This window comes from Thalia democratica, chromosome 3 (assembly GCF_965202585.1).
Source record: "Thalia democratica chromosome 3, ktThaDemo2.hap1.1, whole genome shotgun sequence".
Lineage (NCBI taxonomy): Eukaryota > Metazoa > Chordata > Thaliacea > Salpida > Salpidae > Thalia > Thalia democratica.
The window spans coordinates 48,054,122-48,069,239 of record NC_139167.1 but is presented as its reverse complement, the minus strand read 5'-3'; the positions used below and the strand labels follow the sequence as shown (position 1 = coordinate 48,069,239).

The 15,118-nt window shown below is 24.0% G+C and overlaps 1 protein-coding gene across 1 annotated transcript; it reads right to left on the bottom strand.

Moving 5' to 3' along the window:
* Positions 1-486: 486 nt before the first annotated feature.
* LOC145831769 (piercer of microtubule wall 1 protein-like) lies at positions 487-1,360 on the bottom strand. Its single transcript, XM_082939098.1, has 2 exons — positions 1,167-1,360; positions 487-926 (listed from the first exon to the last, which is right to left on the bottom strand). The coding sequence occupies exons 1-2, from the start codon at positions 1,304-1,306 to the stop codon at positions 722-724; spliced, it is 345 nt and encodes a 114-aa protein (XP_082795224.1). The 5' UTR covers positions 1,307-1,360; the 3' UTR covers positions 487-721.
* Positions 1,361-15,118: the final 13,758 nt, after the last annotated feature.

Below are 15,118 nucleotides of genomic sequence, written 5' to 3'. Positions count from 1 at the left end.
ATAATAAAGAAAATTTTAACTTATATAGTCTTATAATTGCATCAGAAATTAGTTAATCAAGCAAAAAACAAACCAAAAACAAACAAAAATTCTAAATAAACATAATTAAATACAACATGAGAGCACTAACTAACTTAACAATAACTTAAATCGTTCTGCTAATATAACTTTGGTTAATTTAAATCAGGGGTCGGCAAAATTGCGGCCAAATGTGGTCAAGTACAATAGTAGACTAATGTTCAAAATTATACTTAAGTATTAAATTGAATTACAAGCAAAGTTTTTTGAGTTCGAAGTTAAATGACAAGTAATGAGTGTGTAGCAGCCCTATATATTTGATGTTCAAAATATAAATCTCTCAAACTTAAAGTGGTTATTGATAAAAAGCTTTTATGAAAAAAGAACCTTAATAAAGAATATAAACTTTATATATATAAATAACTTTAAAAAATTTCTTATTACAAACACAAAACAATTTTTTTTTTACTTGTTTATTTACATAAAAAATAAACACACAATAATGTTCATGATTTTCATTCATAAACCTGATTATTTTAAATGTTAAATGTACAGCTTTAATAAACTCTATTAATAATTTTCTGATAAAATAAAAAAATAAAGTTTGATAAAGTATAAGTCATCGAGCTCTGATTAAAAAAAACTTAAACTTAGAAAATCAGAAATTTTAAAACCTGATTACAAAACTTCAAGCTAAACAACTCTACAAAGCTGAAAATTCGCCTGTAATGTATGATTTGTCATTGCTTGTATTGAATGAATGGTTCCTGTACATGCCGCACGCTCCTAAGTGATTAGAAAATTGTTGGGACCGGGGCTTGTACCTGGTTGATGACGTGTGAATGCTAGGAGGCTTTCCTCCGTACTCCATGTTGGTTGTCATGTAAACAGGGTGTGCTTTTTGTTGTCTGTAAAATATTGATAAAATATTCAAAAATATTTATATAAACAAATCAGACTACACTTATGCTGAGTAGTAATTTAAGTTTTATGTACCTTATTTGTATAAAAAATTTCGAAACTACAAAAATATTTTTTAATATGTGTTTTTTTGAAGTTATTTTACAAATGTATAAGAAGGTATTACATATTCAATAATTTATTTTTTAATATAAAAATATTGTTTAAAATATAAGTAACAAACTAACTGGTATCCTTTTATCTTATCCGGAAATTGAAAACGATTAGGTAAGTCACAGTCAGTTTTGTAAAAGTCTGAAGTTTTATTGTTTTTAGTTTCTTCCTCTTTTACCATTGTTGTATTACTACTGTTTTCGTTTTCAGACATTTTGAAGTTATCAGCATTTAGTTATAATAACTATAATTTAAATTAATTTATATACAGTCTAAATAAAGTAAAAAATTAATAACAAATATCACAGTAATGTTTTAAATGTAGTATTAACGTATTATTGTTAAAGTATTAACATTATATAAATTTATATATATATGAATTTTAGTAAATATATTTTTCCTGAAACAAAAAATATTGTATTATAATTTAGACATGTTTTATTGTCAGTAGAATTCATTTATATCCATTTTAAGTAATTAATTCATTTGTTGTGTACTGAACAATTGAACAACAAAAAAAGCGCTCAAAATATTTGGTCCTAGGACCTTGTGTACAAAAAAAAAACCTTTAGGATATTGAGTTGCAAACAACTTGGATACCTTTTAACTTTATGTCCAGGACATAAACGTTTTGCATAAAATTACTTTGAAGTTTTTAATAGTAAAGTATCAAAAAAAATATATTTAGTATTGAAACTGTACTGATGACGTTTTGTTGACAATAAAATATTAACAGCTCTAAAGAGTCTGTGAAGATTAATACACATTATAATGAGAAGAGGTATAAACTACGTACATTGTAAATTTTAGTAGTACGTATATTTACTATTAACATATGTTTATAAGTGTAATATTTAAACAAATTAACTTACAAAATAATGTTTTAAACTGTATGGCTTTTCAGTTATAAATACCCTAGTAGTAGCATAAAAAAGATATACAATACCTAGCATTATAAATGTAATTGTATGTGATTGTTTATGAAACTATATAGTAAAAGAGAACAAATGAATGAGGATAGCTAAAAAAATTTATGAAAAAGAGTTTTCTAATGTGTGTGCAAATATTTAATAAACTCTGCTCTTTTCAAGTTGAATGTATCACAGATTAGACTCATACAGCTTTAAATATGTTTTATTTAACAAACTATTTCCCATTCCTTTATAAACAACATTTTTGATTAAACATTTTTATGGATAGTCATCTATATTAGTTTTACAATAATCACACGTCCTTAAAAGTTTTGTACTATATTACTTATATGTTAGATTTCACTTCAATTTTTATAACTTTATTACCTAAGCAATGTTTTACTCGTTTATAACAATTTAAACGAGATCTTAAGATTATAAATAAAATCTTATTTAAAAAGAACTTCATTTGCTTAAATGTTTATAAACGAATGAAACAATATTTGGTAATAAAATTTGAAAACTTGAAGTGATATTATTCTCCTTATTTATAAGTTGAGAATTTTTATTGTAATCTTTAAAGTTTAAAGTACTCAATGTGTTTGATTTCATTAAAAATAAAGACTTATTCTCAATGTTAGTTTTATGTGTGTTAGTGTTACTCATACTTTTAAAATTATCACTGTTAATTATGAATATACTTCTAATTATGTTTATAACCCAAATGTTATCATTAAAATTCTTATTATTGTTGTGCTACATTAATATTAATGATAGTAATGTAATAATAATAGTACAATAATAAAAACAACACAATCATAATATTATTAGCACTACAACTAAACTGAGTACTATTACTTTCTTTAGTAATTTTATTATAATTGTTGTGCTTACTGTTTTAGTACTACAAACGTTGTTTAAAAAGAGTAGCATTAGAAAGTGGATGATTTTACAAAACTTATATTGGCTCAACAAGAGGTAGTTTTCAAAATAGGTACGCAGGTCATAAACATTCTTTTAAGAATTTAAATAAATAAATAAATAAAGATTGAGCAGAACTATTTTTATAGTATAGTTACTAAAAATAAACATACCTTAAACAGTGTAAGTGGAATGTAACAAAAAAAAAAACCTTGAGAGAGAAGTAATTGCAGCAGAAGTTAATGAGTTATATATGTATAAAAGGCAAAAAATTTTTCAAATTTCCGCCAACAGGCTTTTACTAACTTTTCAAATAAAGTAGTTTTGGATTTTAACCATTCCTACTTTGATATCATAATTACTGTAGGGATCAACTTGATTTTTTTCCTGTTTTTAATAAGTTAATCAATATACCTTTTTTATATAAGAAGTAGCTTTGCATACATCAGTGGTATACTTTTCTCTTAGTTTTGTACTTCAATTTAAAGTACATAATTTTTCTTTATACTAGTTCAAAGTTGTGAGCTTTAAAAATAATTTGGATTTATCTATCAAACATCTAAAAAGTATTTAAACTTTTGAGTTTTTTAAATATATTAAACAAAAACAAAATTTAAAGCAGGTTTTCATTCATTTACAAAATATTTCAAAATTACTACTGTGAGTTAGTTTAAGTATTAGTTACAGACTAATTATAAGAACTCTAAGCATATTGGTAATAAAATAAATTAGAAAATAAATTATTTTACATAAAAAGATTTTGATACCTTCTTAATTTGTTTACTTTATATAAGAAAACTGATTAACTCACAAACTTTGATCACTCATATGTTAAAAATTACTATGAATTTTGTTAAACAATAAAAGTATATGATAGCTAAGATAAAACTCCACAAAATAAGACCAATTTGTAAAAAAATAAGCTAAGATGGTTATATTTTAATTATTATTTACATCATTTCATTTTTTTATCGTATTTAGAATAACAAAACTGTTTTGAATTGTTTTTTAAAGAGTTTTTTATTATTTCGATACCTGTAAAACTTTAAATATATTTTTTAATAGACGGCTTACTTTTTAATTCAAAAACTTTAAATAACTAATATATATAATATTTCTTAATCAATTTTAGCCCCTTTTATTTATTATCTATACTATTGGATATTTTATTTTTAATATTTATAGCGTTTTTTTTAAGACTTTTTTTATGGTTGTCATCTACTGCTTTTTTAAACATCTTTTTCTTACCTTTTTTACTATTTCTTCATTCAGTAAACTTTTTTTTTCTCATATTTAAACTTTAAATTAATTTTAAGTTAACAAAATCAGTAACATTAAGCCTCAAGTAAACAATTAAAACCATTCTGTAGAATTACAAATAAATTGACCAAGAATTAATAAAAAAAAGTCTTGTACTTGAACTTTTATGTTTACAAATCACCATAGTTTTTTTCAGCAAGCGGTTGTAATATCATTTGTTTCAAAAAACTACTGACCAGTATTAAATTTTAAAGTATTCAATTTGACAATCTTTAAAAACTACGTATTTTTAGTTCATTCTAACAAAAGAGTTACCTTCTGTAGTGGCAAATAAAACTATTATTTACTAAAAAAACTTATTGTAACAGCTTTTAAATTTATTTTAAAGTATTAAAAAGCAAAAACAAATAGTTTAGAAATTATTTTATAAAAGTTCTTTAAAAGCTTTATATAAAGAGTTTATATTAAAAAAATGAGTTAACTATAATGTATTAACTAAATTCAATTAACAACACTTTTCTCGATGCATTTTATAGAAAAAAAAACATTAATGTATATAGTTTATTGAACGACAAAAAATACGCTTAAAATATTTGGTTCCAAGACTAATGGACATAAAAAAAAAAATTCGGTTATCGAGTCGCACACCACGAATACCTTTTAACCTCTTGCCCAGGACTATATAATAAGTTTCATTAATTTTCTAATGTTCAGTAAAAATAACATTTTGGAATTACATAAGTATGTAAGTAATTTTAATGTAAATTCGTCTTGTCCTAAACAAACTATAAAACAGAAATAAAGTTATTTTTAGCAGTTTTTATTTACTAGGACCAATTCTAACTATTTATTTTATACATTGGGGCATAATTACCTGATTCCTATGAGAAAACTATTAAACGAGCAAATTAATAAAAATTAAAACAAAAAAAACGTTTAGAAACTCTGCTTATTGCTCAAAATTAAGTCTAAAAACTTTATTTTATGAGCCTAAAGTGTACTTAAATAATATTAGAATAACTCACAACAAAACTTTATAGCCTAAACTTTTATTATTTAATTTAGGCCCTGAAGTTAAGTAATAAATTATATAAACTAGTAATAAACGGTCTACAAAAATAACTTGTTTCTAGACTATTATATGACAATGATTTAGTCAATTTTTAACACTGAATGTGACCTACAATTTAGAATTGTACTAATATATAAAATTATTTGAGTTAATAACTTTCTTTGCTAAATAACTTATGATAAAACTTAAAGTTTTTTTTTACATTGAGTTTAAAAAGTTATAATAACAGCCTTTTTATTTTTTTAAATATTTAAACTTTAAAGATCAGCAATTAGTGAGCACTGAGCAGGGTGTATACAGTGTACTTTTTTACTGTGCTCAGAAATGCTAGTATTGAGAAAAAACTGAATGACGTTTATTTTGTTAATTTTTATTAGAAACAGCTATATATAACATATATCAAAAAATATTAAACTGTTGTTTGTATGTTTAGGCAGTCAAAATATACAAAAACTGTTTTTTCTTAGTAATAATTTATAATTGTTTAGTCTTGTTTGCACATTGTTTATTTAATTACTTAATGTTCAAAGATTTTGAAAAGGTCGCGGAACCCTGATTTCATGAGCAGCGCCATATGTGTGATGAAGTACGATTTCTTAAAGCCTACATTTTTCTGCAGTGTGCGAACAAATATGTCTTGATTAAATGGAATTGAAAACAATTTAGTACTAATTGATCAAACTATACACTCTGTAAAATGGAAGTATTTGTTTATGTTGTATCTCGTTGAATTAATATCAATTAAAAGATAAAGTGTTAGTTTTGTTTTGCGTGACTGGTTTTATTTTTTAAATGTAAAATGTTACATATAATTGCTTTAAATTGATTGTGCTTTACTACTGAACTTTTTTTATTCATCTTTTGAATTGTTTAATGTTTATTTAAACATTAACTATTAGTCATTTAATTAATTTTCTGTTAGTAAAATCCTAACAAAAAGCATTGAAATATATTGAATTTAAAAACAAACAAAAAGTTGAAATTGCTTGTGTGGGTTTGTACAAATTTTCATTTAAAAAATAATAATTTATTTTTAAATAACAGTAAGAGTAACAAGTAAATACACTAGATTTGTACAATTCATTGAGACTTTCACGAAGATTTGTATTTTTAATTCAAATGTTTTTTTTAAATACAAAAAGTATCGTCTACAAACCGTTATATTTATTAAAGGGTTGTCTGTCACGGTTATATGAATTACCTCATGGTGACCCCTTTACTTTTTTTAACAGTATTTAGCTGTGTTGGGAAAGGTCTAGCATTTATGACTGTACTAATTATACAATTTCTGGTGTTTCGATAAGCTAAACTAGTTAATAGTTGTTATTACATCATTTTTATAGTTTATCTTAGTTGTACTATGTACATCCGTAAAAGAGAAACAAAATCAAGATTTACACAATATCTACCCCAATCTACAACAATAGTAGTAACTCTTTGTGTTTTCTTTTTGAAATTTATCCAAAAATACTTTTTATTCTTTTTAAAATTTTATCCAAAAATTCTTTTTATTCTTTTTAAAATATCCAATTAGTATAAGTAACCTAATCAAAGCATTCAGAAAATTTGCTAGTTTGTAATTTGATGCGTGTGTTTACCGTCCATATGATAGGTGGCAATGAATTAAACACTAAGTAGTAACAATTAGTTATAGTTGTTGCAACAAAAAAAAATTATTACAAATAAATTTTGTAAAATAACGTCTACAAACATACAAATATATTTTCAACAATCCTATACAAAATTTATTTTAAAGTTTTGTAAACTTCAAAAAACATAACATTTTAAACAAATTAAGCAAAAATTATAGTAAAACTATTTTACATTTTTTAACTGTGCCAACAAACTTTGATTTTATACCTTTAACAGTTTGAACTGAACAGGAAATAAAATCGACGTTAATAAATATGGTCAAAGGAACGGTGTATAAAATGACCTCTCTCGGTAATAGAGCTACACAAAACTTATTTACTTATACTTTTTTGGTCTGAAAATTTTTTTGTACATTAAATGCAAAACTATTATAAAGCCAGTACCGTGGATCAGCCCTACTATTAGTAAAAATGTTATAACAAATGTTTAATTACCAAAATTAAGTGCTATTCTTAATTTTAAAAACAACCATTAAGAATAAAGAAACTTTTATTGAAATTAGAAAGTTAAAAAAAATGTTTTGTAAATTTTACATAAGCTTTTAAAGTTTTAAAATTACGAAGCTTTGTTCTTTTACAAGTTTTTAACTTTGTTTATATGTTTTTTAAAGAAATCTTAAAACTTGGAGTTAGAATAAACTTGTTTATGATTAATGGTCGAGTACATCTACTCTGAAATAAAAACGTGTTCGTATGTCCTATAAAACTTTTCAATAATTACTGTCAGTAAATATTGCAACTATTTTGTTAACAGTTTTTAGATTTTTTATAATATACAGCAACTAAAGTGAACACTTGTAAATTTTTTTTTTAATGTAAAGTACAAAACTTGATTTTAACAACGTAAAATACTTAAAAGAAAAGAAAACAAAAAAAGTAATTATAAATCTATATATTTGTAGTATAAATTTATAAACTGATAAATTATATTTTCTATATTTCATATAAAAATATTTGGTCTGCATGAAAAAAAACAGAGAACTTAATTGTTGTTGTATAATAAAGAAATGCATTTGCTGTTCAGAATTTTTCTATTATTCTTAGCTTTTTATATATCTAATACTTAACTTACTTATTTTTGTATAATTCTTATGTTAGATGTATACTTTATTTGTAAAATACTTTTAAAAAAATTCTGTACTATTTCCTAAAATCTAACAGTTATTTTATTAGATAGCATGCCAAGTAGATTTATTTTATTTGAACTTTTACGTATAAAATTCTTAAAATTATTGTGAGAAGAAATAAATATCTAAGAAGTATCTTTAGAATTTATCCATTTATTAAAAACCTATAGTAAAATTTGCAAAACGTATTTTTTACTCATTTTAAAAAACCTTTTCAATTAGAAAATATATGTGTTAAAAATACTGTTAACCTACAATTTGTAGCCATAGAAAACAACAAAGTTTAAAAAACTTTTGTGATAGTTTTAACATTATTTTGGAATAGTTAAATTTTATCTTTAACTATATAAATAAAGTAACATGTTATACAACATTTAATTATGTTGTTAAGTATTTGAAATAGCATTTAACAATTATGTAGATTTTACATTAAATTAAATTTAGATTAAGTTAAATTAGTAAAGTTTTAAAAACGTTCAAAATACTTCATCGATTTTTAACAATACTATAAATAAAACTCAAAAATAATCAATTTAAAGATATAATTTAGTAAATTAAAAAATTACCTTAGTACTGATAATACTTTTAAAATCAGAAAATATACTTGTTCAAAAAGTTATTTACCAAGTAAAAAAACACAAATAAGCATTACAGAAAAAACTTTGACAACAAAAAATTATTTTAGTTAGTTTCTAACGTTTAGTATAAATTTGAACTAAAATTTTTGATTTTATAGCTTCACATAACTAAAAATTAATAACATACTCAATAAAAACATATAAATTGACAAAATTAAAACTAAAAAAAGTGTAATGGTGGTATTATATTATATTAAATTTAATGTACTTAAACTTTAACCATGGTGTGTTAATTATTCATATACCCAAATGATATGCCTAAAAATATCATAAATATGATGATAGTCTTTAAAAAGAATAAAAAACGAGTATTTTATGTAAAGTTTAGTGATCCACTGGAACTATAAAATTAATATCCTGCCAGATAGTATGATTCTCTAAAGTTTTTAAATTGTTTCCGTATTATCTTTTTAGTTTCAAAACTACGCTTAAATAAGCCTATAACTTTTTTTTTTCACCATGAACTCTAGAATAAATAGTAAAACTTCCAAGCTTTTTCATAGTATCTAGTATAACTTTCAAAAATTTTCTCGTTATATCTAGTGCAAGTTAGAAAACTAAACTTAAAAACGCTTATGACATTTTTCTTTTTGCTCTTTTACATAAGCTCCAGAATATCTAGTATAGTTTTCAAAAATCCTCTCAAACACGTCTATTAACTTTTTTTCAAGCAGGTTCAGAGCACTGGAAAGAGCTAAAGCGAATAAAGTATACTCAGTGATCTACCGGATCAAGATAATGTTTTGATAACAGGATCCGGCCCGGTACGGATTTTTTTTGAATTAATATCCGGTCGGATCCTAATAGTATTTTAAAGTAAGAAGTCGAACACTTGGGTGCACGACCATTCAAATTTGAATAACTCAATTTCCGACAATTCAAACTCATAAAATATTTTTCTAAGGTCAACTGAACAACTCAAAAAGTAATACATATTTGAAAAATAAATATAAATTGTATCCAGGTCAATTTAAGATCTACAAGTTTTTTTTCTATGAAAAATGTTTAATATTTAATAAGATATGGCTAAAATAAGTTTTAAAACAAAGTAAACTATAGTAAATAGTAAACTTTTTTTAGTAGTCATTTTTTTTGCAAAAAATAAAACTGTTTGTAGGTATAAATTAGACATACATATAATTTTTTTTTCAAATATATGTTACAATTTGAGATATAACTTCAAAGTTTTTTTTTAAGAATTACAATTATCGGAATTAGAATTGTCCAAACTTGAATTGCAATGTAACCGGATTCGGTAGACCACTATGTACTTCATACTATGAAATACATAGTATGAATGGACTATGGTGTATCAACGTAACGTTTAAAAATGTATTAGTTGTGTAAAATTCAACCGTTAAAATAAAAACTTTATTTAATCTATAAAACAAAATTTAGTTAAAAAACCATCAGAAAAACAGTCTTAATTTTTAAAACGAAAACATTAAAAAAACGTTTTTCGTTTGTTTAATAAAATTCAAATCTGCTTAAAAGTGCCCATTTGTAAATAAATACAACGAAGTTTTAATTTAGATATGTTTAACAACGAATAAAATTCTAATCCAATAAAAAAATTGTTTATAATGTAAAATAAATTTAACGGACTAAAATTTAAGACTTACTTCTATTAAAAAAATTGTTTAGAATCTAACCAAAAAACAATCATCAAAAGTTTTTTAGTAGTTTACAGTAAAAAAGGGTAACTATAAGTAGCAACTGTAAACAAAAAATAAATAAAAATCCTAAAACTTATCGTGATAAATCCAATATTTGAACCAAATTTACTTTTATTTTTACGTAAACTTATGTTTACACACGTTGTTTGAGTTAGATTTTCTGTAGCTTTTTTAATCTATCATAACCTGTATAATATAAACTATTTCTTACTGGTCTTTCTAAATATAAAATTTGTATTCTTATTGAAATATTTTCTTTATGAAATTTTTGATAAAGAATATTAAATGCAATTTGGTCATTCAATTCAAAGTTTGTTGTAATTATAAAAAAAATTCTAAATATTTCTGTTTGTACTTAATCTTTTTGCAAAACGATTTATTGTTTGATCTATAATTTATCACATATATTACATGTTGCAGCATATATCTCGTAATCTAGAAATCGAAATCTATTTTAGTTTTAAAATTTTATTTACCAGACTGCAACATGTATTGTATTTTTAAAACCGATGTACTTAACTTGTTATTAATATAAATTTTTTCTTAAATAAAGTTAAAATATTTAGATATAAAAGACCAACAAGAATTTAAAAATACGACGATTTTAACTCACTGGTTCTATTAGACCAGTGGCTAGCAGTCTTTTATAAATCTCAGGTCATTTTTTCTGAATAAAATTGCTCGTCGGCCGCAGCTAATTAAAATATTTTTACCAATTAACATAAAAATATTTTTTAAACCATAAAACTAAGCAGTAGAAAAGTACTTATAACAATTTATTTTTTAATTGTGAGATTAATTAGTAATATTTATTACATAGTTTCAAATATTTTAAAGATTGCATTTGGCCCGCAAAGGCAGTTTACTGACCTTGATAATTGTTTTGCTGTATTGCACTGTTAATAAGATACTGGCTTTATAACAGTATATAGAAAACATAGAGTGCAACAAACATCTTTTTTAATAAACAAACATAATACCTTTTATTTCTTTAACTTTTGTAATATTTACTCGATAACTTTTTATTTATTCACTCTTTAACTCTTTATACTCTTTTTTACTCACAAATGTATAAAAGACAATAAGGAAATCTTCAGAAAAATATCGAAACATGCTTTTTTAGTATGTACTGCAAAAACTTTCTAGTATTCATCTGTCACAGTCGTTAATAAGGTTTTTTGTTTTTAAGCTGCTATTATTTACCAGAAACTATTATTCACTATTAGAAAATCCCCGTAAACGAAAACATGAAACTTGTTGTTTTTTACAACTTCAAGCATTAAAAATAAATCTCTTGGGGAAAATTTCATAAAAATTGCTATAATGAAAATTCTAGTATCAATTTACAGCCATAACAGTATACATTTTGCTGATTACATCACTTGTAACTTTTTTTCTTTGTTTTATGTTTTTTAATTAAACTTTCTGAGTTTTTTACAATTAGTATTCAACCAAGGGTTGTTTATTCTTTTTATTTATTTCACTTGTTTTTAAATAGTTAAGCAATAATTAAGAATTTAATTTTTTAAATAGTATCAAACTCAATTAAATTGTTAGTTATTTTCGAATAAGAACAATATAGTTTTAAGTGAATAAAGTTGTTTGTAAAGCAGCTTTCTTTTTGTATAGTTGTTTTCTGGGACACTAGATAAAACTATAGATCAAAATAAGTAAAATTTTTAGACAAAGTCTTGTTTTGAGTTTATCAGTTAAAAAATTAAACTTTTTCAAAAACTTTAGGTTATGTTAATGAACAGAACTAACAAATGTGAATCTATTATAATCAGCATTGAATTGTTTTAAAATTTTATGCATCAACTCACAAACTTGAAATTTAAACACATTGTTTAATTTTTATAGATCAATTTTATTAAACAGAAGGTTTTTTTTGTTTCAAAACAACCATACAACAATCATACATATTGTCCTGGGCAAGACGTTAAACAGTATCCGTGGTGTACGACTCAATGACCGAAAGGTTTTTTTTGCGCACCAGGTTCTAGGACCATATATTTTGAGTGCATACCTAATTATTGTTTTTTGCTAACAAACAATCTATTTAAAGAAGCAGTTAGCACCACCATAAACAGATATTAAGTGTGTGGACAAAAACAAACTACAGTACATCATTTTAAGTGTGTTTGTGTCTAAATAATCCTAAGTTTTGACAAAATAGTTTTTAGACAGCTTTGATTAAAGGAACTTTGAATATGTCAAACAATTTAGATTATCATCATTGTTGTTATTATACTAACTTTTTTGTACAACCATCTTCCTCAGTAATACAACTATTTTACTTTACTAAAGTCATATTTTTTGATTTTTTTAAAAGATAAAACTTTGATTTATAATAGTTTATAAACAGTTTATTACTATACAAATATTTATAAATAAAAACAAATTATACAGTAATCTTCCTTTATTGTACCAACATATGTTTCTGTGTGTTAACAAATCAACACACTTCAACTGGGTTTTTATTGGAAAGAGCTGTAAAAAGCATCTTGTAGCTTAGTAAAAACTACATAAAATAAGATCAAATTTCAAAAAAAGTGTCACCCCCCTATGCCCTTAATCTACTGTACATTTAATTGTATTCAAACACTTTCTGAAGCAACTAAGTTTTATTGAAAATTTCTGATTGTTTTCCTGTAAGGTAAATATACTTCATAGATTCTAAAATAAAAATAAATACTTCTATTAGTTTTTGCAAAAGTGTGAAAGGTAACATAAGTTAGAAGTGTTACTGTATTTTAAAATGGAATGATAAAATAAATTATTTTTAATTGTTTTTTAAAGTAATAAAAATTAAAATATTAAAAAAAGTTCTCTTGTTGCAACAAAATTTTAAGTTTAACAATTTAAGAAAATTAAAATTTAATATGTAATGCATTTTTAAGGTTATAAACAAAATGAATGATATAAAAGTAATTTCTTTTGTTGTTTACAACAACAAATTCAACAAAGAAGGAGAGGAAGAGAAAAAGATTATGTTTTATTATCCAGAAAATGAAAAACTTGTAACCAAAGTAAACAACATAGGTCTTTTTGAAGCTCTAGCTCAGTACACATCTAGTTTTTATGCGAACAAACCTTGTCAACTTATATCTACAGAGAGAAGAAAGTATGTGTTTCATAATCCTGAAGATAATTATTGGATGGTTATTACATTAGCAGCAGTTAATGAAGGTGTTCTTTCTAATGGTAAAATTAAGTATTTAGATGACAGTTTAAAATCAATATACCAAGCAGTTTTGAAATCTTGGTATGGTAGATTTTGTATGCTTTATGAGGGTTTTGAAACTTTAAGTCAGTCAAGAGGAATGATGATTTTGATGGAAAAGCTAAGAAGATTTTTTAAACGACAAATAAAGGAAGTGGAGGAACAAAATTGTGATTTGCTAACTACCTATGGAGGTCTACATTACAAGCAGCTTTCTTGTTCTAACTTTCTTGAATTTCATTCTGTTTTGTGTAGTCTTCAGGATAAAGTTTCAAACATTCAGTATTGTTTAGCGATGTATGACAGGTTTATGATTTTCAGTAACCTAGACAAAAATAACACTACTAATTTAGTCAGCATACTTAAAAGTCATTCAAGTGCTCTACAGCATTCAAGATTTTCAAGACCTGACCAATCTATAGGTGGAATTTCTACATATCAACTTCAACATGGAGGCAGATGTTGTTTGGGAATATTTGAAGGATCTAAAAATTGTAATTTGATTTATTTGAATCAAAATAAAAAACAACAGAAGTTGCAAATAATTATTTATAAAGCTTACAACATAACTATATGCCTGTTAATGGATAAGTTAGAACTTCCTTTTACAGACACTATCAAAAAAGTCGATGCACAACTTGGCCCTCAGCTACTCACCTTTTCTACAAAACTTCAAAATGTATCAGCATTAACAGCTGAACCTGCTTCCTATTCAAATATGCAGTATATACATTTTGAAAAGAACAGCTTGTCAGTAGAATCGACTTGCCACAGTTTTACTAACTCTCATCAAAATAAATGTATTATTCCACGTCAAGCTATGAAAGTTATATGTCATTTAGAGGAAATTTTTACAGAGCATAGTTTGTCTGATGATGTTGAGCTTATTTGCAAGGTGCAAAACGAGTATTGGGTAGGAGCAAAATCTAATTTAGATCAAGAAATATTTGTTGCTGGCACCCCTAAAATTTCAAATCTGATTCAGTTTAATGAAGAAGCCCAAAAACTAGTATCTAAGTTTGATGGTTTATCATTTGCTGACTAAAGGAAAATAATAATTTTATAAAGATATTTTGAATTACAAGTACTTAAAGAATCTTCTGTTTTTTAAGATGTACAGTTAAATTCAATCAATACTTTTACATCTAGGTTTAGTAGGTAAATAATGACAAATATCATAATATATTTAAAGTTTTAACTTTTTATTTTGTTCAAACTATTTTAGCTTAGAAATATAAATTTAAATACAATGTAAGATGATAAAATGATTTTAAAAGTTTTCAATAGGTTTTAAATTTGTACTGTGTAAAGTTTACCTTCAAATGCAATGTGTGCTTTTCTTTTATATTTTTCTTGTTGATTTTTATTGATTGCAAGTAATAATAAAAAATTTAAAATATTAAAGTTTAAAGTTTATATATTGCTTTTGCTGCCTTGATAGTGTTTTTATAGTTTTAGTTTTAGAATAATATTTGCAGTGTATAGTAATTAAATTTTATATTTAAGAAATTTATTAAACTTTATTTTAATATTTACTTCTCAGTAT